Raw genomic sequence first — 24407 nt, forward strand, 5'->3', positions numbered from 1 at the left:
ATTTTAAAAGAGCCATTTCTCCTCGGGTCCATTTCCAGCACCAGTTCTGGGAGGTTCTGGACGGGCAGCTCGGACTTTTGGGAACAGAATGAGAACAGAACCCAGAATGTTTCAGCTGAACTTCTCAGCAGCTCCGGATCCCTCAGATGTTTTCCTCCATTTTGTAACGAACCATTTGAGACCCGTCTACTAAACCCGGGTCCAGAATGTTGACCTGGGCAGCACTTGGTTCTGGAACTGTTCAGACCTGACGTGGATCCTCTGCTTGCTACTCTTATGGGGTTTAGTAAAATTTAATGTGAAAAGAATCAATCAAAAATCTCGACTAATAACTCAGATCAGCTTGTTGATACTTTATTCTCTTTTCCAGAACTCCATCAGAACCAGAACACTGTAGAACTTTTACATCTGAGCTTCAGTTGGTTCCTGAAGGCGTCCAGGTTTAGTGGCTTCGCTCTGCAGAAAGGACTCCATCCTTCAGGGTCTCTGATGGATGATAGCTGTAGGAGTGGTTCTGACCCAGCAGACCCGGTCCAGGTTCAGCTGTCCTCCACCTGCAGAGACGGCTCAGGTTAAATCCCAGGTCTCATCTGTACATTGCAGCAGAACGACAGGAACTCGTGCCACCTGAACAGACGGCTCTAGACTCCCAGTGGCTCCGGATCCATTGGACTGGCTTGGTTCTGGTTCTGGACCTGCTTCATAGACCGGGTTAGAGATGCTGCGGCTGTAGTTTGTCGTTTCAGCTGCAGGTTCTTCTTCTCCGTCGTCGTCCTGTAGAAAGCAGTCGGGTTTTAACGCCTAGACTCATTCGGGTCGCTGCGCGCTCAGGGAAAACATTTTGATTATAAATAGTTGGGAAATAAACTGAGGCAGAGTTTTTACAGAAGAGGTTAAATTAATGCAGAGATGTTTCCGGGTTTCAGGCTGGGGGAGGAGCCTGTCTCTGCAGCGCCACCTGAAGGTCAAGCTCTAAACTGTTCATGTCCAGGATGTGTGAGGTCTGCAGAGATGTTGGCTGCCCTTTTCCTGACTCTTGACCTGGACAAATCCTGGATGGAGGTAAAGTCAGACCTGATGGTTTGTTGATGGAACCAAGGATGGTTTAACTGGTTCAAACTGGGATTAAAACCATCAACTCCTGGACGACGCCTCGCATCAGTTACACAAATTGTACTGCTGTCCAGTCAAAACCCAGATAATGTAACTCTTTCATCCAATCTAACTCAAAGGTCAATAAAAGAGAAATGAAGGTGAGACTTTACAAGCTGAAACAAATCTGAAGCCATTTTTCTGTAATTCAATCCTGAAAACGACTTCTGGCCTCAGTCTGTTTACTGGAAGAACCATAAAACATTCACACTAAATTACATCTGATAATGCACAATAAAATATATCTTGCATAAATGGGAAGCAAAGCATAAATGGGAGCCACACATTCTAAAGGCGGGATGGTGGGCTGGTCTGGGTCACAAGCAATTAAACGGCTGCTTGGGGCCCTGGGGCCACTGAAGGGCCCCCTAAGAAGGAACTGATTTTTATTTAGTAATGATTTCTATGTGATTATATTAACAAAACACATAGCTACATTATAAAGTTGGGATTTTTCTTAATATGTATTTGATTATGTAGGAATCATTCTATACAGGTGCTGGTCATAAAATTAGAATATTGTGATAAAGTTCATTATTTTCCATAATGTCATGATAAAAATTAAATTGTCATATATTTTAGATTCATTGCACACCAACTGAAATATTTCAGGTCTTTTATTGTTTTAATTTTGATGATTTTGGCAAACAGCTCATGAAAACCCAAAATCCCTGTCTCAAAAAATTAGAATATTATGAAAAGGTTCTCTGAACGAGCAATAAAAATAATCATCTGAATCAACAAAGTAACTCTAAACACCTGAAAAAGATTCCTGAGGCCTTTAAAAACTCCCAGCCTGGTTCGTTACTCAAAACCGCAATCATGGGTCAGACTGCTGACCTGACTGCTGTCCAGAAGGCCATCACTGACATCCTCAAGCAAGAGGGTGAGAAACGGAAAGAAATTTCTGAACGAATCGGCTGTTTGCAGAGTGTTATATCAAGGCACCTCAGTGGGAAGTCAGTAGGAAGGAAAAAGTGTGGCAGAAAACGCTGCACAACGAGAAGAGGGGACCGGACCCTGAGGAAGATTGTGGAGAAGGGCCGATTCCAGACCTTGGGGGAAGCAGTGGACTGAGTCTGGAGTAGAAACATCCAGAGCCACTGTGCACAGGCGTGTGCAGGAAATGGGCTACAGGTGCCGCATTCCCCAGGTCAAAGGTCAAGCCACTTTTGAACCAGAAACAGCGGCAGAAGCGCCTGACCTGGGCTACAGAGAAGCAGCACTTTGGACCACTGTTGTTCAGTGGTCCAAAGTACTTTTTTCGGATGAAAGCAAACTTTGCATGTCATTCGGAAATCAAAGTGCCAGACTCTGGAGGAAGACTGGGGAGAAGGAAATGCCAAAATGCCAGAAGTCCAGTGTCAAGTACCCACAGTCAGTGATGGTCTGGGTGCCATGTCAGCTGCTGGTGTTGGTCCACTGGGTTTTATCAAGGGCAGGATCAATGCAGCAGCTATCAGAAGATTTTGGAGCACTTCATGCTTCCATCTGCTGAAAAGTTTTATGGAGATGAAAATTTAATTTGGTCTGGAATCGGCCCTTCTCCACAATCTTCCTCAGGGTCCGGTCACCTCTTCTCGTTGTGTAGCGTTTTCTGCCACACTTTTTCCTTCCTACTGACTTCCCACTGAGGTGCCTTGATATAACACTCTGCAAACAGCCGATTTGTTCAGAAATTTCTTTCTGTTTCTCACCCTCTTGCTTGAGGATGTCAGTGATGGCCTTCTGGACAGCAGTCAGGTCAGCAATCTGACCCATGATTGCGGTTTTGAGTAACGAACCAGGCTGGGAGTTTTTAAAGGCCTCAGGAATCTTTTTCAGGTGTTTAGAGTTACTTTGTTGATTCAGATGATTATTTTTATTGCTCGTTCAGAGAACCTTTTCATAATATTCTAATTTTTTGAGACAGGGATTTTGGGTTTTCATGAGCTGTTTGCCAAAATCATCAAAATTAAAACAATAAAAGACCTGAAATATTTCAGTTGGTGTGCAATGAATCTAAAATATATGACAATTTAATTTTTATCATGACATTATGGAAAATAATGAACTTTATCACAATATTCTAATTTTATGACCAGCACCTGTATATGGGCAAAAGGAAAAAAAAAATTGCTCTTGGGTTCCCCCTGGTGGCCGGTAATATGAGCTGCAGAGCATCCAAACCTTCATCGCTCCGGTGGAAGAAAAATGAGCAAAACAATGTCGGAGAAAAGGGAGAGAGAAAGGAAATGGGAAGAATAAAAAAGAAAAAGTCGACGTGGTGAGGTACAAGGGAATAGCTGCGCTGTAGAAGAGCTCCTAACCCCGTCAACATTATTTTAAATAAATAACTTTGAAACCTCTCCTACCAACACCCTACTTGAAGCCTGGGTGTACGCTCACCACATTTGGCCAATCTGACCGAAATATGACGACGGCAAATGAAAGAAAACGATGTGTGCAGACGCGCCTACCCGCTGTTGCTACCAGAGGAGCTAACTCAGCTAATACTGCTAGCCAAGAAGACAGCCAAGTAACGGACATAAATGGTCTGTTTGCGGAGATTGCCAAGGTGACGTTAAATGGAGATGTGGCTCTGATCAAATCGGACACAACAGAACTCAAGAACTCCGTGAGTGCAATTAAAACAAGGCTAATTGAAGCTGAGAGACGCATTTCTGATGTGGAGGACACTGTAGCTAACCTAGCAAGAAATAATGTGAAGCTAACCAAAACAGTGGAACAACTTTATGAGAGAATTGATGACCAAGAAAACAGAGCCCGTCGTAAAAACATTAGACTGGTTGGTCTGAAAGAGGGGAAGGAGGTTGGAATGCCACTAGCTAAATATGTGCAGAAAATACTTTGTGATGGTCTCGAGTTGAATGGAGATGACTATGAGATTGAGCGCTGCCACAGAAGCCCAGGTCCCCGCCCGGATCCCAACCAGCCTCCGCGCATCATATTGGTGAGATTTCTCAAATATACTGCCCGAGAGAAAGTCCTGGCTGCTGCTAAGAAGAAGAAGGGGATACTATGGGATGGCTGTCGTCTATCACTGTTTGAGGACATGACCAAGGAGCGCTCAGCACGGCGCAAAATGTTTTCCACAGTGATGAAACGGTTATGGCAACAGCGGGTGAAGCACACGCTGGCGCATCCGGCCATACTCAGGTTTACATGGAGAGGAAAACGGCTCAGCTTTACGGATGCAAAGGAGGCAGAAAGTTTTGTACGGAGCACATTGAGAGTGCAGAAGACGGCGGAACCACAACGGGAAGACAGATCGCGGGAGATGGCGAGGGAGCATCTGCTGATATCAACGAGTAAGAGAGAGGAGGAAACACATCTGACGGGGTTTGGACGGACACTGCGGCGTGGTCAGGATCAAGACACGGAACAGCAGAGAGGTCATCCCCAGAACCCACACGGACCAGTTAAGGCTTGACTTTTTCATTAGGAAGGCGTCACTGCGATGTTCTGTTTTAGAGCAGTGTTTTATTTGTCCATCTTCTACTTTTATTTATTGTTCTATTGTTCTGAAAACAGTGAGGTAAGAATCTATGCTATATCTGCACCAACCTGCTCATGTATGCTAAGTAGTGGAATCCAACACAGGTCTGATATTGTTTTTGCTGGAGAACAATGGGTAAATTAAGCATAAATATTGTAACATGGAACATTAATGGTTGTGGTACACCAGTCAAAAGAAAAAAGGTTTTAACTATTTAAAATCTCATGATATGGATATAGCGTTCATACAAGAAACACATTTTGAAAATGAAATAGAAGCCTTAAAATTCAAAAGAGGTTGGGTTGGTAAAGTGTTTCACAATTCGGTGTCCAGGAAAGCAGAGGGGTTATGATTCTTATAAACAAAAATCTTAATTTTGTGTTATTACAAGAGTTTAAAGACTCAGAGGGACGTGTACTACGCATTCAAGCACTTTTAAATGATGTGAAAGTTGTCCTCTGTAATATATATGCCCCGAACAGGGAACAGCCACTTTTTTTTCACTCCATCCTAAACATAATAAGCAATCTTGAAGGCCACATTATACTGGGAGGAGATATGAATGAAGTCTCAGATGTCTTTATTGATAAAAATGTAATAAGTGCCAGTTTTAGTAGTGGAGGTAAATCCGCGACAGCCCTTTTTAGAGAAGAGATTGGGTTGGTAGATATCTGGAGACTAATACACCCGACGGAGCGGGAATATACGTTTTACTCACATGCCCACAAAAGTTACTCCCGCATCGATTATTTTCTGATTTCTAGTACTAGTGTTGACTTAGTAGCGGAGTGTGAAATAGGTGTAATTGCCCTAACAGATCACGCCCCAGTGAAGCTACAGATACATTTGCAGGGTGAAAATAACAGGTCGGGCAGATGGAGGTTAAACTCCAGTATATTGCAAGATGAACAATTTGTAACAACATTAAAAGACGACTTAAACTATTTCTTTGACGTGAATATTGGGTCAACAGATAAATTGGCAACAGTATGGGATGCTCATAAGGCCTTTGTTAGGGGTAAATGCCTGGGACACAGCTCTAAGAAAGTAAAAGAGGAGAAAGAAAAAGTCAAAACTCTGGTAAAACAGATAAGTGAATTGGAAAAACAACTGGCAGAAAACTACGATGAAAACAAATTTAATAGAATTTGCTAAATGAAATTTAACCTTCATGATATTTATAATAAGAAAGCAGAATATGCATTGTTTAGGCTCAAAACCAATTTCTATGAAAACGGTGAAAAAACGGGACGGCTATTGGCCAGACAACTGAAGCGGTTAGAGAATCAGAACGTGATCACAGCAATTAAAGAAAATGACAAATTGATAACATCGTCCTCTCATATTAATAAAAGTTTCCAAAGATTCTACGGAGATCTTTATACATCTGAAAGTGTAGTGGCTGCAGAAGAATTGGAATCCTTTGACAAAATAAAGGTACCCAAAATTACCCAGGATGAGAAAGATAGATTGGAAGCACCCATAAATGAGACTGAAGTTAGAAAAGCAATTGCTGGAATGAAAAATGTGAAATCACCTGGCGTAGATGGCATTACAGTCGAATACTATCATAAATTTGTAGATATACTTACACCAATTCTAACTGATGTTTATCGAGAAGCGTTTGAATGTGGTTCACTTCCTGAAAGTTTCAATCAGGCTATAATTATTCTCATACCAAAGGGGGATAAAGATCTTACAGATCCAGTCAATTACCGTCCCATAAGTTTGATAAATGTTGATTGCAAAATACTGTCAAAAATTGTAGCCACGAGATTAGAGACTGTGTTACCACAGATTATTCACAAAGATCAGGTGGGCTTTATTAAGCATCGTTCTTCAGCTGATAATATGCGAAGACTTCTGCATCTTTTATGGGGAAATAAGGACAACAAAAACCCCGTAGTGGCAATATCACTTGATGCCCAAAAGGCCTTCGACAGGGTGGAGTGGAGTTTTTTGTTCACTGCTCTGTCAAAGTTTGGACTGGGTGAAAATTTTTGTAGGTGGGTTAGCCCTCTGTATTCAGGCCCAAAAACCGCTGTCTTTACCAATGGAATATTGTCCAATTATTTTCGTATCTCCAGATCCACGCGTCAGGGCTGCAACCTTAGTCCACTTCTGTTCACTATTTTCCTAGAGCCATTGGCTATTAAAATTAGGGAAGAAGCTAGAATCGTTGGGGTGAACGGAGGGGGGAGGGACACAAATTATTTATGTATGCCGATGATATTTTGGTATTATGTCAGGAACCTGCCAACTCCGTTAAAACATTGTTGGAGGTGATTGATGACTTTTCTAAATTATCAGGTTATAAAATTAATTGGCATAAATCAGAGGCAATGCCTTTATCAAAAGCGTGCTCTGTAAACTTATTATCCACTTTCAATTTCAAGTGGTTGCAAAAAGGCATGAAATATTTGGGAATAACGTTTAATCCAGATATTAATGAAATCATGGTAGAAAATATAGAAAAACTGCTTACTAGAATTAAATCTAACTTGGATAACTGGAGCAAGTTACATTTAACAATATGGGGTAAGATAAACACAATAAAGATGGTTATAGCTCCTTTGATAAATTATTATACTAGAATGATACCAATCTGTATCCCAGCTCAAATTCTTCTAAAATATAATAATATGATTAAACATTTTCCATGGGACGGTGGTAAACCTAGAATTAATATTGGCAAACTATGCCAACCCAAAAAAGGGGGAGGGCTGGCCTTACCTAACATAGAACATTATAGCATTTCATTTGAAATGTCCAAGATGTGCAAGCATTGGCCAGAAACTAAATCAGATTTAGACTGGGTTTCAGTAGAGCAGGAGCTTTCCTCTCCGTTCACCCCTGTCGAGGTATTGACTCAAAAGATAGATAATAAACAGAATAAAACAGATAACCCCATATTAAAATTCTCAAAAATGGTTTGGCAGATGGTCCACAAAAAACTTGCGCTCTCTCCATATATCCAGAGATATGCGTCCCTGTGGCACAATCCTAAGATTAACATCGGCAAACAGTCAATTTATTGGTCACATTGGTTTAAGAAAGGTATACGAATAATTGGTGATTTATTTGTAGAAGACACATTTATGTCATATAATGATCTGAAAGAAAAGTTTGTTAGAGGGACAAAGCAATTTTTGGAAATACTTACAAATTAGAGATTGTTTGAAGGACATAACAAAACTCCACTTGGAGAAAAATCCGATACAGAGTTTTTTACAACTTCCACCTTTACTTAGTAAAGCATCAAAATGGTATAACATATGTCCATGGGTTAAAAACAATACAAGTAAGAGTCTTAAAATGGTATGGGAAAGAGATTTGGACTGCACTTTTGAAGATGAAACATGGGATTCTATTGTTTCTAAAAGCGGGCATTATGTAAGAGAGGCCAAAGGGAAATTTACTCAATATAAAATTTTGAACAGGTTTTATCTTACTCCATTAAGACTGCATAAGATGACTTATGCTGGAAATGCCAAAAAGCAAGAGGCACATTGCTGCATGCTTTATGGAAATGTCCACTGATCTCTCCAATATGGAATAGTGTTATAAAATACTTGGAGGGATGGTTAAAGAGTAAAATACCTATTTCACCAAGATTGTGCCTGTTGGGAGACAGAGGTGTGGTCCCTGGTGTCCATAAAGCAGCTTTCAGAGTACTGAACACTGGATTTGTTACCTGTACCCGTCTCATTGTGATTCTATGGAAGATGCCACAGACTCCAGCTTTTAAAACATGGAGAGAGAGAATGACTGAAAATGCAGCTTGTGAGAAAATGCTTGGAAGATTAAATAACTACTCTGAGGCTGCAACAGAAGAATGGGACAGTTTTAGTGCCTATGTTTTCACTACATTGCAACAGTGATAACTTGAAACAACATCTAGGTTGCATTCACATTTACACATAAACATATTAAATTTAGGGGTACCAAATTCTGAACTGAACCTGGGTAAGACCAGGATTGGTCAAGTTAAGTGGGACTTAATTAGATGCCCAATCTGTATTTAATTGGGTAGAACCAGGACAATGTGTGTCGGATGTGAATGCGGCCTTACAATCACCAATGTTTATATTCCTCACTGGTTTTGTTTCTGTTTGTTGTTTTTGTTACATGTTCATAAAACAAAATAAAAACTTTAATTACAAAAAAAAAAAGAAAAAGTCAAGAAAAAGGTGTGTTTTCTCTTGGTAACGTTTATCAGAAAGATTTGTGGAGCTGTTAATAGAAAATTAGCTTAATATCGACCTTTAAGGTAGCATGTTTGCATTTGTGTAAAACTGAATTTTAGCTTTAAATGAGTCGATTCTCCTGATTGGTCCGAAATGTTTCTGAGGTTTTTTGGCTTCAAAATGGCGCGTTTGAAAACGTTTGATAACAATAATTCAAACTTCTCAATGTTTGATATTGTCTAGGAAAATGTTTTTCCATCAGGCTACATGCATCAATATATCAATGAGCCACTCGAAGCTGTAGTTGAAGATGTGCTGTTTGCTGCTGAGCATAATTTATGTGGCTAAAACAAACATTATTTTTACATCAACTTCTCAGGTATGAAACTTTTCCAGGACCTGTTAAAAGGATTTCAAGGCTCAGAATCAGCCCGGTACCGGTCCACATTCCCAGGTAAGAAAGACTCACCTGAAATAAATACCATGTATTTATCTGGTGTATTACCATGTAAATAATATGTGAACACGTGTGTATGAATACACACATACTCATATGTGGGTACGTATTCCATCTTAAGTCCAGAGCATACTGTTTTTTTTGTTGCTTTTACTACCAGTAGATGGTGCATTGGTAGTATATAGGATATAATGTAAACAGTGTGTCAGAGCTGATAGCAGGTGTGTGAATGATCTAATAGTCTGTTGACTGCAGCCAGTCAACATTATTAGCAGAACTAGAGGGTCCCAAACCAAATTTCACTTTGGGCCCCATGGAGCCTTGAGCTGGTCCTGGAGGAGTCTGTGGTACTCTGTGTTGGTTAAGTGGTTTTATCCCTGATTTGGAGCTGAAGGTGTCCACCTGGGGGCGCAGCCAAGCAAATGTTCAACCATCAGCAGGAAAAAGGAAGAGCTGGCTGACAATCGCTCAACATTTGCCTACATGGTAACTCCCAACCTCCAGAGATCTCCCTGAGTCTTTGCTGTGAGCTGAAAAGCTAAGCTAGTAGTCTTCATGAGGTGGAGTGACTCACAGCGTGGTCTGAAGATTACTCTATCCTTAACACAGCCAAGACCAAGGAACTCATAGTGGATTTTAGGAGAAGGAGACACATTCAACCACTGTACATCTGCGGAGACCAGGTGGAGAGGCTGTTAAACTGCCATTTCCTGGGAGCTCATATCATAGATAACCTGGCCTGGGATGTAAACGTAGCAGAACTGGCAAAGATTGCCCAGCAGAGACTATTTAATGAGAGAGCAAGACTGGATTTACCAGAACCTACTGGGTTCATGACTTTAAAACAGAACATAGGTTCTGTCTATGTAGCCTGTAGGCTTGGTGAAGCAACCTGTCAGTTCCCTCAGTTTACTGGTCTGTTTTAAAACAGACTAGAGGCTCACCTTGAAGTAGTGGAACTGGAAGGGTTTGCTGCTGTGGTGGTAGAATCGGTATCCAACAAAGATGGCTCCCACCACCAGAAGGATCAGGAGAACCACTCCCACTCCCATCCCAGCCTGGTGGGCTGAATGCATCTGCTTGGCCAATCAGAAACACAGTCACTCATCTGCTGGGTAAACAAAGCCAACATTATGATGTGACTCACATCTGGACGGGGAGGAGGAGCTTCCAGAGGCCCCTGGAGGACGTGGATGATCCCGTTAGAAGCACGAATGTCGGAGTCGGTGACGAAGCGGTCGTTGATGAAACAGGAAGCCTGAGGAGCAGAAACAGATGGAACCTGAAGATGACCTTCTTTAAGAGTCAAGCTTAGTCAGAAATAAATAACCTCCATGGACCCACCACCCTCATTTGGAGGAGGCTGGTGGTCTCACCAGTGCTGAAGGGTTGAGAAGGTTGGCAACCCCAAGGACAGACAGACTGCCAGCTCGAGTCCTGATCCGGCTGTTGTTCTTCAGTTGGCTCAGAGGAAGAGCCTGACCCTCAGACAGGTGGACCTCAATGTCCCGCGGGGAAAGGGTCTGTTGGGACACATTAGTGTGGACACTGCAGCTGTTAGCAGATGTATCTCTGTCTCTGGGGCTCACCAGGTTCTCCGGCAGACCGCTGTTCTCTGGGACAAACAGGGTGGACTGGACTTCCAGGTTACTGAGGCTCTTCACAAACCTTCTTCCAGACTCGGACACCTCAGAATAGTTCATGATTTGCTGAAGAAGACAAAGATGTTGCTCAGAAGCAGAATTAATAGTTGAGCTGTGACTGAAGATGTGATACCCACAATCAGAAAGTTGGAGAAGGTGGGGGTGGACCTGAGGACCTGCAGCAGGTTTCCTGTACAGCTAAGTCCGTCGCCAATGTAACCTGGTTTACAAACACACTGCACCTCTGAAACACAGAGAGACATCACTGACATCTGCTGGACATCCATAAAACACTACAGTCTGATGATGCACAGACCACCCGGACTGGAACCAGACCATAGAGCTACAGCTGTAGAGATGCTCTGACCAAGCTGTGCAGGAGGTGCCAATCTGTTCTGATAGTCCTGTTCTGGTACCGCTCAGTGGTCTTAATGTTGTGGCTGATCTGTAACTCCACCTCACTGCATGTTCTCCTCTCACCCTTCATTCTGTAGCAGAAGGCATCCCAGGTCTCACTCAGGTTTTTCCGGGTGCCGTAGTCCACAATGCCCACGTGTCCAAAACCACAGTTGGGATTGGAGTAGGTGGTGGGGTAGGCGACCCGGGCTTGGTCCAACCAGCCAGCAGCACACATGTTCAGTCCACCCTTCAGCCATAGACCCAAGCAGAAGATTCAATTATCCCATCTAGCATGAGAAATCTGAGTTTGGTGTTGAGTTCACTGACCTGCTGAGCATAGGAAAGCTGAGTGTAGTTTGCTAGGGTGGCTCCCTCTTCCCTGCAGCCCTGCTGAGCTGTTTTGTAGTCCAGCTTGTACTGACCTTTAGCTGAACGGTAGTGGAACACGCCCAGCGTTGCATCTGGACACAAACATTCAGACCTCAGTTCAGGGTTCAGGACTGATTCCTTCTCCTGATTGGTTCCCTGAAGCCCATGCTCTTACCTTCAAAGTGGAGGTCGGTACATTTAGCATCTGGATGACACCCTCCATTGTCCAGGAGACAGCGGCTGATTGGCAGCTGTTTGAGTTCACAGCTAACTCCGTCTCCCATGTAGTTGTCCTTACAGGTGCACCTTTTCTTCCCCTGATGACAGATGTGACTCATTAGCTCAGGTGACAGACCTGAGGATGTAAGTTGTAGTGAGCACTGCTTCGTTCCTCACTGGAGCCGTCATGGTGCAAGTGGCGTGCTCACTGCAGCCACCGTTGTCCCCACTGGCACATGGGTCCACAGGTAGACAGGTGAAGCCGTCTCCAGAGTGGCCCTGGGGACACGTGCAGCTTACCTTCTCTTCTTTCTGAGAACATTTAGCTTCTTTGGCACAACCACCATTCCAGATCTTACACAGGTCCACCACTGTGGAGATGGAGACAGAGTCATGGCTGACCAGTAGACTGGGGCCACCAAAGCACTTCCCACAGGGAAACCAACATGTTTACCTGTGCAGGTGAGTCCGTCTCCTACGTGGAATGGTCGACAGATGCAGGTGTTGTTTTCCTGACAGACGGCCTTTGGAGAGCAGGGTGGAGAGCACTGGAATACCTCAGCTGGAACAGACAGGGAAGCTGTTAGGCGTCATCAGGGAGGTGGTCCAACATTCACCTGAGAAGCAGGTGATGGTCTGCAGGTCCGAGTCCTGCTGTCTGCTAAACATCAGGTAACTCAGAACCCAGGATGAAACCAAGACATTTCCCGTTTATCTCCCAGCCAGTGGCGGCGCCAGGGGGCGCTATAGCTCCCCCTGGAAAAGTCATAGTGCCCCAGAAAATATTAGATTTGGGGGTTTTTTCATCTGATTTAACATTTCTTATATGTAGCTGTTGTTGCATCGTCATCAAAAGGCACAAAATAAAAATGATTATATACTGAGTTAAAAAAAAAAACATCCAACAAGAGGATTTGAACTTTGTCTATGTTATTATCACTTCCAGGAAATGATGCCGGCTCCACCCCCATGCAGACGTGGAGCATTTCTCCCCCAATCATTCCAGGGTATTTCTCAGCAACTGACCAATCGGTGGTCACCATTTGTGAGAAAGTGTAGGTCCGTTAGACGAACTGACTTCGATGATACTGACAGTTTATCATAGCAAACTAACACATGTTAGTCAGCACGAAGTTAATCGGTAGTAAGCACAACATTTTTTATCATAAGGACTTATTGATAGTCAAATCAAGCCATGTAGCGGTTAATTAGGCAATTAAATAAACACAAGTTAATAAAAAAATGAATAAAAAACAAATATGACAACATGACCCTTTGCACCTGACGTCACTGTCTCCACCTCGATGGATGTCCAAACCTGTTCTCTCCTGTATAAAGCCTGTGGTAGCCTAATATCGCTTTTTTTTAGTTGATTTCGCAGTAAAATGGTCACAAGGTGCTGCAGGTCAGCTGCACAAACAGACAAGGGTCAAAACCAAGCTTGTCATTTTATTTTAACGAGGAAAGATGCAGCAGTCAGTCATGATGACTGGGAGCTCTTGGTGTAACCGCGGATTTACAGCTAACACTTTTTACATGGCAAGAAGATTAACGTTCATATACTTTATTAGTAAGTATGGTTAGAAAGATATCAGATATCGCATTATGGAGAAGGTAGCGTCTAACAGTAACCATGGAAACAATGCCACGCAGTCAGGTAGCCTAGCATGTTTGAAAAATTTCCGTTTTTAATGCTGCTCCGGTTTCAGGGGAAACGCCGTTTATGACATAGTGACATAAATCAAGTGGTGTGGATTCAGGAAAAGTCGGTAATTTGATCAACTCGTCAGGAAGGAGGAGGTTCGGGTCGGTTTCTCAGCTAGCTGTTTCAGGCTTCTGTAAATACCGACGCATATGAAATAGAAACCATGAATAAAAACAGAAACAACCTGGGAAAACGACTTCCTCTGTCGATACTCCAGATTCTCACTTCCGATGTACATCATGGCGCTTCGACTGATTAAGTGACATAGTTGCAAAGGGTCAATATTTGGGTGACCCCTTTGTCATAAATGCTGTTTTAACCTAATGTTATCTGGAAGTCACCTGACTAATGGCTCAATGCTTCATACTGACGTCTAAGCATCAAATAAATGCAAATCATCCATCCATTTTCTACCACTGTTGTCCCTTAGTGGGGTCTGGAGGGTTGCTGGTGCTCATCTCCAGCTACCGTCCAGGGCGAGATAAATGCAAATCAGTCTGATTAAAATAACAATGCTAATGTGTGTGTGTGTTGATAACTATAGGGAAAATGATCTGTCATAGCACCCTCAGTAAAATGCTTAGCTCCCCCTTAGCACCTGCAGGAAAAAATTCTGGAGCCACCACTGCTCCCAGCTATAGGGGACCAGTTACCATCCATCATCCCAGATGAGCCCTGCACTGTCCACTCCCTAACTGTTATGGATGACAGGATTCTGTTAGTCACAGAACCACAGAGTTCCTGACTCTAGATCAGGTTTAGGTCTGTAAACCAAACTTACTTTGAATGTCACATCGTACTCCGGTCCACCCTTCCTCACAAAAGCACAAACCCGTCCCCCGGAGTCCGTCGTCACATGACCCATGATCCGAACAGTTGCAGGCTGAAATACAGAGTCACCTTTATGAAACCAGATGAAGCCTGGAGATCCAGAGACCTTAGAGGATACCCTGCTGCTCACCTTTACAGCTCTGACTGTAGAACCCATCTCTGCACATCTCGCAGGCCGTGCCCTTAAAACCTGTGTCACAGGTACAGGTGCCGCTACCAAGGTGACCATCATCGCATTTACCTCGTTTACTGCAGAGGGATTGGACTCCTCCAGGACACTCTGCAGACAGGAGTTAGTCACAGTGTCTCTGTCAGGACAAAAGAGCTCAGCCAACCTTAGCCATTCAGTCCACAGCAATGAAAGTTTGACCTCTCACCCAGACAGTCTCTCCCATAGAAACCAGAACAACACTTTGGATGCCAGAAGTTGATGGTACAGGTGAGTTGACAACCAGAGTTTTTACTGACCAACAAGTTTGGAAGATCACAGTTCTCAACTTCCTGAACACAAAGAAAAGCATCTGATGAGAGATGCTCCTCATTCTGATCAAACATTCAGTCAGCAGGAACTGAGTCAGACCTTTTTCACGGTTCCTCTGGGACAGACAGTAGCAGTTCTTGTGCATGGACCACAGTTCATCTAGAACAGAAAGTAAAACAAACATGTTCATCCACAGCAACACAAAGATGGAATATTTCTGGTTTCTTCACAGGAATCCTACAATCCGGAGGGAAAACTCAGGATCCTCCTTGTCCAAGAGGACTTCAGAAGGTCAGTAAGACGAATCAAGGACTTACCTTGAGATCCAACATTGTCTGTTCATCACAGCGCCCCCCAAGGCTGGGTGGGATCAGCAGACAGTCTATTCCATACGCAATCCCAGCTCTGAACACCAGATGCCTCTCAGTGATCCGACATGATCCATCATTAACATAGATTTCTCCCTGATCAACAAGAACAGCCACTGATTCAGAACTTAGTTTCACCTCTTCTTCTTATATGGTTTCCTTTTCTGCTGTACTTACAATTTTATCCGGACCGCCGCAGGAGAAAGAGAGAGCTGAACCCTGCAGAGTCCGACCGGACTCCAGATAGATCAATCCTTCTGCATAAACCTGAGATTAAAAAAAGAACCTTAAACTGAGGGTCGATCTTTGTCAACAGAAGAGCTTTTCATACAGAGTTTAAAGATGGTGTCCGTTCTCCATTGTTCTCTGCACAGTTATGTTCATTAGAACAAAAGTGGTATTAATTACTTCATTGTCCTCTTCACTGCGTGCTATCAGGAACGAGTGGTGAGCATGCCAATGCGCTAGTCAACTGATCCCCTAATAGCAGAGATCATTTTAATTTCAGTGCTTTAGCATTTCAGCTAACTTTGAAAACATCTAATGCACTTGGCTTCCCCTACATAAATTCACTTGGCTGTTTTGTAAAATTTGTATAAACGTTCAAAATCTGTTTGGAGGTTTTGGTTACTTAAGGTTTCAAGTACATGTTTATGTTCATGCTCTTATTTTGAAATCTGTTTATTTCTATTTCCTCTCCTCATGTTTGTTGTTTTGTTCAAGTAATTGTACTGAGCAGGGGGAAAGTAGTGAATGAATGCGGTACAGAAGAATATAACTGACACGAACAACCAGGGTGTCAAACAAATGCATGCACGAATTGCTTTAAGAGCCTCTTCACATTTTAATGATGACACATGGTGGGCGTCAATATGATTGAATTTAGCTGTTTAGCATTAGTGGAACCAACCTTTTAGTTAGCGATGCCCACTGCTGCCATGAACCCTCACACATGGCCTAAAGCAGTGGTCCCCAACCTTTTTATCACTGCGGACCAGTCTGGACTGGGGACAACTGGGCTAAAGGACCGTTTGAATGGGACGATGGCCAACAGGCTGCAGAGTGCCTCACCTTCTGGCTTATCATGACATGATACTTCAGGTACTCCTGGAGCTGTGGTCGATTTTGTTGATGGAACAAGTAGTCCTTTTGCTGCTGTGGCAGAGAGGCCATGACATCATCAGATGGGAGGAAGATCGTCACTGGCTGGAAAATCACATTGTCTATCAGGTCCATCACACCTGTGTCCTGAAACACACAGGAGACAAAGTCAGGTGGATATTTGGGTTTCTGAAACTATCCGGCCCTTTGGCTAAATACCTGCAGATAAAATCCAAGGAATAGTCCTCCAAGACACTGGGACACATTACACTATACGTTTTAATGCAAACAAATTAAATGTTTTAAAGATTAAACATGAATGTAGTAGGTAGCACTGGACTGGTGAGCTGTTCAGTGTTTAACCTGCAAGCCTGGACCTCCTGGGGCCCAGCTGGGTCCAGAAATCAGATGGACTCTGCTAGACATGGAGGTCTGTGGTAGAGTTTTACCTTCAGAAGCTTGTAGAAGGTTTTATAACCATGTCTTTCAGCCACGTCTGTCAGGTTAACCTCTGTTGGATTCTGCAGAGAAACAAGTGAAGTAGGTAACTGACCAGCTTTATGTAGGTAATGATCAAGACATGAATCAGGTCGTAACGTCATGTTCTATAGGCTGCTGATTGATAAAGGTTGTCAGGAATGACTTGCACCCACCGGGATGAGCATGATATTGTCTATGTTAAGGTTGGGTGGTAACAGAATGGAGTCAATTTCATGGATGATGCCGTTAACACTGACGTCGTCGCTGTTGGTCAAATTAGCCTCGTTGATGGTGATTTTACCCTGAAGATATAACAAACAGAGTTCAGTTTAACCTTTCTTTATAACTACCTAAAGACATTCCTAAAATCTGGCTTAATGTCCATGTGGAGAATATTTCAACTAGCATTCAGAAGCCTGAATTCATATTTCTTTGCTCTGTTTCCAGACTGCTCCATATTCTAGGCAGGATTCTAGTTCATGGGTTCTTGGAGCATATTCATCTATGCTGCAGGTATCCAAAGCTGCTATTGGCAAAGGAACTTTGGTTCAGTAGTCTATAGTTTTTCATTCAAACAGTTCATATGAATATGAACTGTTGTCTGATTGGTCACCTGGGTGGAGCGAGTGGTGAGGACAAGTCCGGACAAACTGGTCAGGTTTCGGGTTTGGTTCAGGTTGTCAGGCAGCAAAGTGTGACACATGACGATGTGGCCGCGCAGCATGTTGGCGAATGTTTCTCTGTGTTTCACAATATAGCTTTCCTGAAGAAAACAAACATTGTGATAATCTAAGCCTCATTCCAGATTCTTATCTGCTTAGTGGAAGCATTCTTCTACCTTCAGATCACTCAACAAGGAGTTGTTAGATATGGTGGCCTGATCATCTGGAGCAAAGACAGTGAACGGACCACGACCTTTCAGGATAATCTCCATCATCTGAAACCAGAGTTTGCGTTGGTTAATGAGATTCCACATGCAGGGGGTGACAGACTGAAATGGCTGGATGCTCACCACCAAACTGAAGTAAAAGTTGCTGGACCCTATGTACCTCAGCTCCTGTCAGAAGTGGCCAGATAGCTGGTTAAATGTATGAGGCGGCAAGGCTCAGTGAGTGTTTGTGTTGCAGAAGCTCACCCTCTCCAAGGTGCTTTTGCACTTGAAACCATTTCCAACAAGGTTTTCATAGCAGGTGCAAGTCCGAATGCTAGGTCCTGTCATGTTGCACCGGGCAAGCTGGTGGCAGCCGCCATTTTTCTGAGAAAAAATGGCCAAATAATAACAGCAGGTTAATTATTTAGACTTTTGGACAATGTTCATTGGACAATGTAAACTGAACTGAACAATGTTCAGTTCAGTTTACAGTTCACTGTAAACTGAACTATAAATGTTCAGTTTACAGTTTACACTACTCTGTAAACTGATTCAATTCAAAAGAGAAAAGTAGAAACCCATTACAGCAGAAACAAGATTTCTAAATGAGGAGAGGACTGTTGTTCAGATGACCACCCACACTAGTGACCGACAAACTGGTCAGTGAGAAGAAACGTGTGATTTCAGGCAAACTGACCTTTGCACACAAGTTGACAATGGTGCAGTTCTGTCCATCACCTGAGTAACCTTTGCTGCAGACGCAGGAAGTCTGAAAACACAACCAGTACATGTGTTACCGTCTATAAAGCTAATCTCTTTATTGACACTGATAGATAAAGCCCCTACTTTGTTTGGTCCAACATGGATACACTCCGCTTTAGCATGGCATCCTCCATTCCCCTCCAGACATGGATTTATCTCTGTTTAGATGAAAAACACTCAGCATCACCTCCTTATAATCATCCTTAGACATTAAGTTTCCAGATTGCCATCTGTCCTACTCCAAAACCAGTGCTACATGCCTAGACGTTCATTGAGAAGCCTTTAGTCTGTTCAGCAGGAATAAACCTCTGCAACTGCCTGCTTGCTCATCAGAACAAAGATCATTTTACATTTTTTAGTCTACAGTTCAAACAGAAGATCACCGATCCTGGTGCTTCGGGAGTAAACGGGGAACCTACCCACACACACAAACCCATCTCCAGCGTAGCCGCGCCCACAGACACAGTCTCTGCTGCCAGGTCGGGTCCGTTTACAAACCCCATACAGACTGCAGCCGCCGTTCTTCACCAGACATGGGTCTACAGCTGCAACATCGTCATCAGACTCTGTATTCCCAGGCCGTCATCAGATCAAAAGTACAGCTGAGTGGAGCTTGTTTGGTGGCAGTTCTTACCTTTACAGAACGTCCCATTTCCCTCAAACCCAGCAGCACACAGACACCGAGATCCAGATGTTTGAACCACACAGCTGAAGGTTAGGATCATGAAGAAGAGCAGGTTAGAAGATGAAGAGGGACTACCTGAGTCATTCATGGAAGTTTTCCATGACTTACTTTGCGCTGCTATGACATTTTACAGAACCACATAGTTCATCAGCTTTGGATTCAATTTCTGCAATCAGATAAACACAACAGAGCTGCTGAGTGATGGTGCAGAACCACAAAGTGATATCTCCTACAAGTCAGCATGGATATTTTAGTTCTTCTAGTTGCTTCCTGGGCAACAAGCATCCGTTACCTCAGTCTAACCCCAAAGAATTATGGGATTCCATGACCTTCCTGTCCTTTCTTTGTGCTGCAAAACCCTCTGTTACAGCCAATCATGCCTTTCTCCTAAACAACCAATAGTCGAGTGGAGAATCAGCCTCCAGCTAAGGAGCTGACTGCTCTTTAACACAAAGTCCTCACCTGGAGACACAGAGACCGCAAACTCCAGAACAGACCATAAGACTCAGCAAGTGAAGCCATGCTAACAAAGTGACAAAAATGATGAGAACAAAAACAACTGAAACTCTGACAGCAATTGTTTGATAAGAACTGTTACTTCTGGGTTCAAAGCTGAAAGGAAAGAGTCAGGAGAAAGCTGGTGCCATCTCACCACCAACGTTTAGCTGAAGCCACTCCAAATCATTTTCCATTTCACTGATTGTTTCCTAGTCAGTTAAAGTCTGTATCAGCCAGTTGGCAAGAAGGGACTTCTGGCCACGTGCAACGACGAGCAGCCTGAGCTGCAGGAACTGAACGGACGCTTGGCCTCCTACATCGAGAAGATCGACCATCGACCAGACCCTGGAGGTGGAGCTGAAGCAGCTGAGAAGCGTGTTACTGAGCTGTATGAGGAGGAGAGCAACAAGCTGAGGATGCAGGTGCAGACCCAGAATCTTCAGAGTTCACACTTGGAGTTCGAGCTGAAAGACCTGAAAGACAGGTCTGTGTTTTCCAGCAGAGGTGTGTTGAATTACTGACTAAAACCCATGGAAATAAAGTTTTTAAAATTAAACTTAGAGATATTTAAATTTAGATGCATGTGGATGTGTTGCATTGACACCAAGAAAGTAAAAATGATATTAGAGAAGCAACTATTGCTGTCAGTCATTCTGGGAAGGTAATTTCCAAACTACCTGAAGTCAGTCCAACAGATTATTCCCAGAGGGAAAATGTAGTCGTCAACATTTTGCCTTGAACCAAACATGGAGAAGCAGCTTCCAGCTTCTATGCACCTGATCCATCCAGGCCTTGAAGTTGGTGTCATGATTTGAAGTGAGATGAGGTGAGGGAGAACGCCGAGACCCAGGTAGATGATTTAATGATGAAAAAATGAGCAGCTCAAACAGTCCAAATAACAGGCAGCACGGCAGAGCGGAGGCTGTGGCTCAATACCGGTAGCAACTGTACAAATATAAGACTGCTAACGAGAGCTGAAGCCAGCACAGGACTTAGCCAGTACAACTGTGACGACAAACGATGGAACGAAACACGACTTTGACATACGACAATTGACAAGGACCCAACAAGAGACAAGGACAACAGATGGACTTAAATACACAGGAGGTAATCACAGGGAACAAGACACACCTGGGAAACAGACAGAACCAAAACTAAACACAGAGAAAACTCATATCACCACAGTTGGCAGGAATTACAGATTTAAAACTCTGAGTCATAACTGAATAACTAACATGAAGCTCACTTGGATCTTTTGGACTTCAGTAAAATTCCACAAAACTCTCATAAAGGACAATTTGAAAGACAAGCAGAGAAAATTAATTTCATATTTGTGTACTGGTTATGAAATGTGGTGGATTCACACTGAGTTGTGTATTTGCTGCCATACTTTCATCACAGTGAACGCCTCTCCAGCCGACGTCACACTCGCAGGTCCCGTCTCCATTCAGTCCCTCCTTACAGACTCCGTTCTTACACTGGCAGTCTGCAGAGGAACCCAGCATGAGATGATGGACACAGTTCTTCTACAGATTTACTTTAATGAGCTTCATTAACCTTGGTCACAGTGAACTCCGTATTTTCCACTCTGACAGGATTCACAGGCCGTCCCATGGAAGTCCTTGTTGCACTTACAGACTCCGGTGCCATTGACCCCGTCTAAGCACAGTCCATTACCGAAGCAGGCTTGTCCCTTCGGACCTGGACAAGGCTCACAGTGTTCTCCGAAAAACCCTTCACAGCACCTGCGTTCCTGAAAATATACAGACAAAGTGATTCAGGACTTCCTGTGGTTTATTCATGTTGGGACAGATTCCTTTGTGGAAGCAGCGGGACGTACAATGTTCTTCTGGAGGCAGGTTGCTATGCAGCCGATGGTCACATGGGATTCTCCTTCGATGGTGTGTCTATACAGGCAGATGCTCATCCTCACTGATTTCTGCAGACATTCAGAACCACAGCTCAGGAAGCAGCCTCACCTCCTCTTTGTAGCTAGAAGCTTTACAGATGATTCTGCAGAAAATAATTTAAACTCAAACTGTGCTAACTCTCTTAGGGAGTTAAATCCCAGTCAGTGGGTTCTAATGGGGCGAGTTTCTGCAGGTTATAGAAATGTGCCAGAAGTGGACTAATTCCAGTTTTAGATCAACCTAAAGTTGGATTGTCAGTTTAATGGATCCCATTCAGTGAGCCCAAAGTGAACTTTGGCCCACTTGGTTCCCATCCAGAGTAAATCCATATGGGACCCATTTCCAGATGCTGGGATATGAAGAGGGTTGATGTCAGGTCTCTTAAAATGACAAATATAAAACATCATCTGCAAATGAGTAGACTTTCCATTTCCTCCTAGTTATAACTGTTGGTAAGTTATGAAGGAGAGTGTTGGTGTTTAATCTTTTTCATTTTGCTTAGAATAAATTTTACATGAACATTCAGTACAGCCTTCCTTTCTTCTTTAGAGCCAGCAGCCTTGGCTGTTTGCGAGCAACATGTAGAGGAACATTTTGATGAATGTACCTGTTGAGCCATTAGCTGCAAGTGTCTGAACCTGCTCCTAAAATGTGTGCACATGTTTGTGTCTCCTTATGGTTGTGGATCCTCTTGAAATACTTTATTTCAAGTATTTCATGGCAGAGAGATACTAGTTTTGGCAGACAGAGAAAAATCTTACATCACGGTCGGTGCCACTGGGACATTTTTGGTTTTGGGGCAGTAAACAGTTTCCACATGACCCCTGTGAGAACAAAGAAGTTAATCTGAATTACAGCAACATTCAACAGATCTTTGTTGTCTGGTAATGTGAAAGTTGAGTGTGTGGATGTTACCTTTACTTTACTGTATGTCAGTTTGTCACAGCGGTTTCTGTTGATGTGAAGAACCGCTGACAGACCGTGAATCACTCCTTTACCACACAACAGGTTGGAGGAGTTTATCTGAGCATCGTTCACAAACAGCTGCAGGAAGAACACAAAGACACAACTGATCCACCTTCTCCTGGTTCCCTTTCTGAGGAAGGAAAGATTTCATTTGGCTCTCACTCTGTTTCCACTGGACTGTTTTCTGCTGCTAAACGCACTCAAGACTCTCAACACATCTTCATTTCTTTCTAGGACTTTGTCTCTAAACTGAGTCCAGACTCTGAGCAGAGTTCTGCATCTGGACACATTTGTGAAAGTGAAAGTGAAAGCGTTCCTGACCTTAAACCGTTTCCAGAGTCTGGAAAGATGTCTAACTCTGAGGATATTGTGGTAAGATCCCTGAAGCCAACCAAAGTGATCTGGATTAACAGGACTTTGGCTAGTTTTCCCTTCAGTTTTGGCTGTGTACTTGTACATGAGCATTTTGACAGAAATGTCTTTCAATTGTTGAGCTTCCAAAATCTGATCTATGAATGATTCAGGGGTCTTGAGACCACTGATATAAAAGAAGAGGACTTGGATTGAGACGTTTGTCTGAGAGCAGACCTTTCCGTCTCGAGGGTAGATCCCGATCTGGAAGGGAAATCCGAGGAGCGTCTCCCTGTATCCTCCAGGCTGAAGGTCCGTCTTTAGCAGGCGCTCCGCCAGAACCACATGATAACGGGTCATGTTGATATCCTGTGGATGGGAAGAAAAGACTGACTGACAGAGGTCAGTTGAGCAATTTGAGGTCATGGGTCAGAAAGAGAACCACGGATTCATGCTGCTTAATTACTTAAAACCACTCTCAGTCCAGAGAAATAAAATGGCCCAACATCCCAGAAAAGACAAATGGGTCATCTAAAACATGTGAGGTCCATTGTGTATTGTAGATTTTCTAGAGTTTTATTGACTCATATTGTTTTATAAGACCAGATGCACAAAAACACACTAAGAGATGTCCAAGCCACTCTTCAATAAAGAGGTCCAACCAATCCTAAGTTTGGTTTAGTGTTCTGACCTGAACTCAGCTGTGACCCGCTACACCCATAAGCCAACATTCTTCTTTAGATACAGTCCCACAGGTTTATTCCCTACCAAGGCAGGTGCTGCCACCTGCTGGAGGTATTGTGTGATGGCAGAGTCTGTTGGGGCGAACACGGTGAACTCGTCGGCCCGCTCGATCTCTTTCGTCAGGTTGTACTCCTGCAGGAAAACACAGAGACGATCCAAACACCTACAGAGTCCGGACGGTGTGTGTGTGTGTGTGTGTTGTGTGTGTGTGTGTGTGTGTGTGTGTGTGTGTGTGTGTGTGTGTGTGTGTGTGTGTGAGACCGTACGATGAGGTAGGATCGGAAGAGCGAGAACTCTGGCCTCAGAGCGAGCACGGCCAGCAGGCCTTCGCTCAGCTTCTTGTCAGGAACCAGAACCTGCGGACCGGATCAGAACCGTGACTGTAGTGCAGCACCAGCTTGGTATTGGAGCAGCAGCATCCGATCTTCTCAGTACCTTGTTAATAAGATGGATCAGGCCGTTGGTGGCAGCGCTGTCTGAAGCGATGATGGTTGCTCCTCCAACTGATGTGATCTGACAAAAAAAAACACCAATTTACAGCTCTGAAGGTTCTAACCCGAACTGAGCAAACAGGAAGCAAAGCCCGGCTCTGAGTGGTGCAAGAGAAGCAGCTAACTCCGTACCTCCTGGCTGGTTGAAACAGGAAGCGATGAGGTCAGCAGAGAGGTCACTGATGAGATGTTCCTCAGTGTGGAGGAGGACAAGACCCCAGGCAGGATGTGGTTTCTG

General features: G+C 43.6%; 1 protein-coding gene across 2 annotated transcripts in view; it reads right to left on the reverse strand.

The window, feature by feature from the left end:
* Positions 1 to 333: 333 nt before the first annotated feature.
* The window catches only part of stab2 (stabilin 2), a 35137-nt gene continuing 11063 nt past the window's right edge, over positions 334 to 24407 (reverse strand). The window contains exons 30-69 of one of the 2 annotated variants that reach the window (XM_088003336.1): positions 24302 to 24404; positions 24114 to 24191; positions 23945 to 24034; positions 23703 to 23810; positions 23172 to 23303; positions 22533 to 22661; positions 22379 to 22441; positions 21548 to 21646; positions 21265 to 21460; positions 21098 to 21193; positions 19318 to 19375; positions 19159 to 19232; positions 18944 to 19069; positions 18609 to 18682; positions 18460 to 18531; positions 18027 to 18146; positions 17904 to 17948; positions 17730 to 17828; positions 17505 to 17654; positions 17065 to 17193; positions 16861 to 16932; positions 16382 to 16558; positions 15488 to 15577; positions 15260 to 15406; positions 15042 to 15101; positions 14839 to 14962; positions 14592 to 14741; positions 14412 to 14513; positions 12380 to 12487; positions 12103 to 12296; positions 11882 to 12023; positions 11665 to 11798; positions 11419 to 11584; positions 11076 to 11182; positions 10885 to 11004; positions 10672 to 10818; positions 10443 to 10553; positions 10240 to 10371; positions 613 to 774; positions 334 to 543 (exon numbers count right to left, since the gene is read on the reverse strand). In XM_088003336.1, coding sequence (XP_087859462.1) covers positions 478 to 543; positions 613 to 774; positions 10240 to 10371; positions 10443 to 10553; positions 10672 to 10818; positions 10885 to 11004; positions 11076 to 11182; positions 11419 to 11584; positions 11665 to 11798; positions 11882 to 12023; positions 12103 to 12296; positions 12380 to 12487; positions 14412 to 14513; positions 14592 to 14741; positions 14839 to 14962; positions 15042 to 15101; positions 15260 to 15406; positions 15488 to 15577; positions 16382 to 16558; positions 16861 to 16932; positions 17065 to 17193; positions 17505 to 17654; positions 17730 to 17828; positions 17904 to 17948; positions 18027 to 18146; positions 18460 to 18531; positions 18609 to 18682; positions 18944 to 19069; positions 19159 to 19232; positions 19318 to 19375; positions 21098 to 21193; positions 21265 to 21460; positions 21548 to 21646; positions 22379 to 22441; positions 22533 to 22661; positions 23172 to 23303; positions 23703 to 23810; positions 23945 to 24034; positions 24114 to 24191; positions 24302 to 24404 — 4552 coding nt within the window. In that variant the 3' untranslated portion in view covers positions 334 to 477. Of the gene's footprint in view, positions 555 to 612; positions 775 to 10239; positions 10372 to 10442; positions 10554 to 10671; positions 10819 to 10884; positions 11005 to 11075; positions 11183 to 11418; positions 11585 to 11664; positions 11799 to 11881; positions 12024 to 12102; positions 12297 to 12379; positions 12488 to 14411; positions 14514 to 14591; positions 14742 to 14838; positions 14963 to 15041; positions 15102 to 15259; positions 15407 to 15487; positions 15578 to 16381; positions 16559 to 16860; positions 16933 to 17064; positions 17194 to 17504; positions 17655 to 17729; positions 17829 to 17903; positions 17949 to 18026; positions 18147 to 18459; positions 18532 to 18608; positions 18683 to 18943; positions 19070 to 19158; positions 19233 to 19317; positions 19376 to 21097; positions 21194 to 21264; positions 21461 to 21547; positions 21647 to 22378; positions 22442 to 22532; positions 22662 to 23171; positions 23304 to 23702; positions 23811 to 23944; positions 24035 to 24113; positions 24192 to 24301; positions 24405 to 24407 lie in introns of both variants that reach the window. The other variant, XM_088003335.1, reaches the window with a different exon arrangement.

This window comes from Poecilia mexicana, unplaced genomic scaffold, assembly GCF_051168715.1.
Source record: "Poecilia mexicana isolate PSO_F unplaced genomic scaffold, ASM5116871v1 scaffold_23, whole genome shotgun sequence".
In the NCBI taxonomy this organism is placed as follows: domain Eukaryota; kingdom Metazoa; phylum Chordata; class Actinopteri; order Cyprinodontiformes; family Poeciliidae; genus Poecilia; species Poecilia mexicana.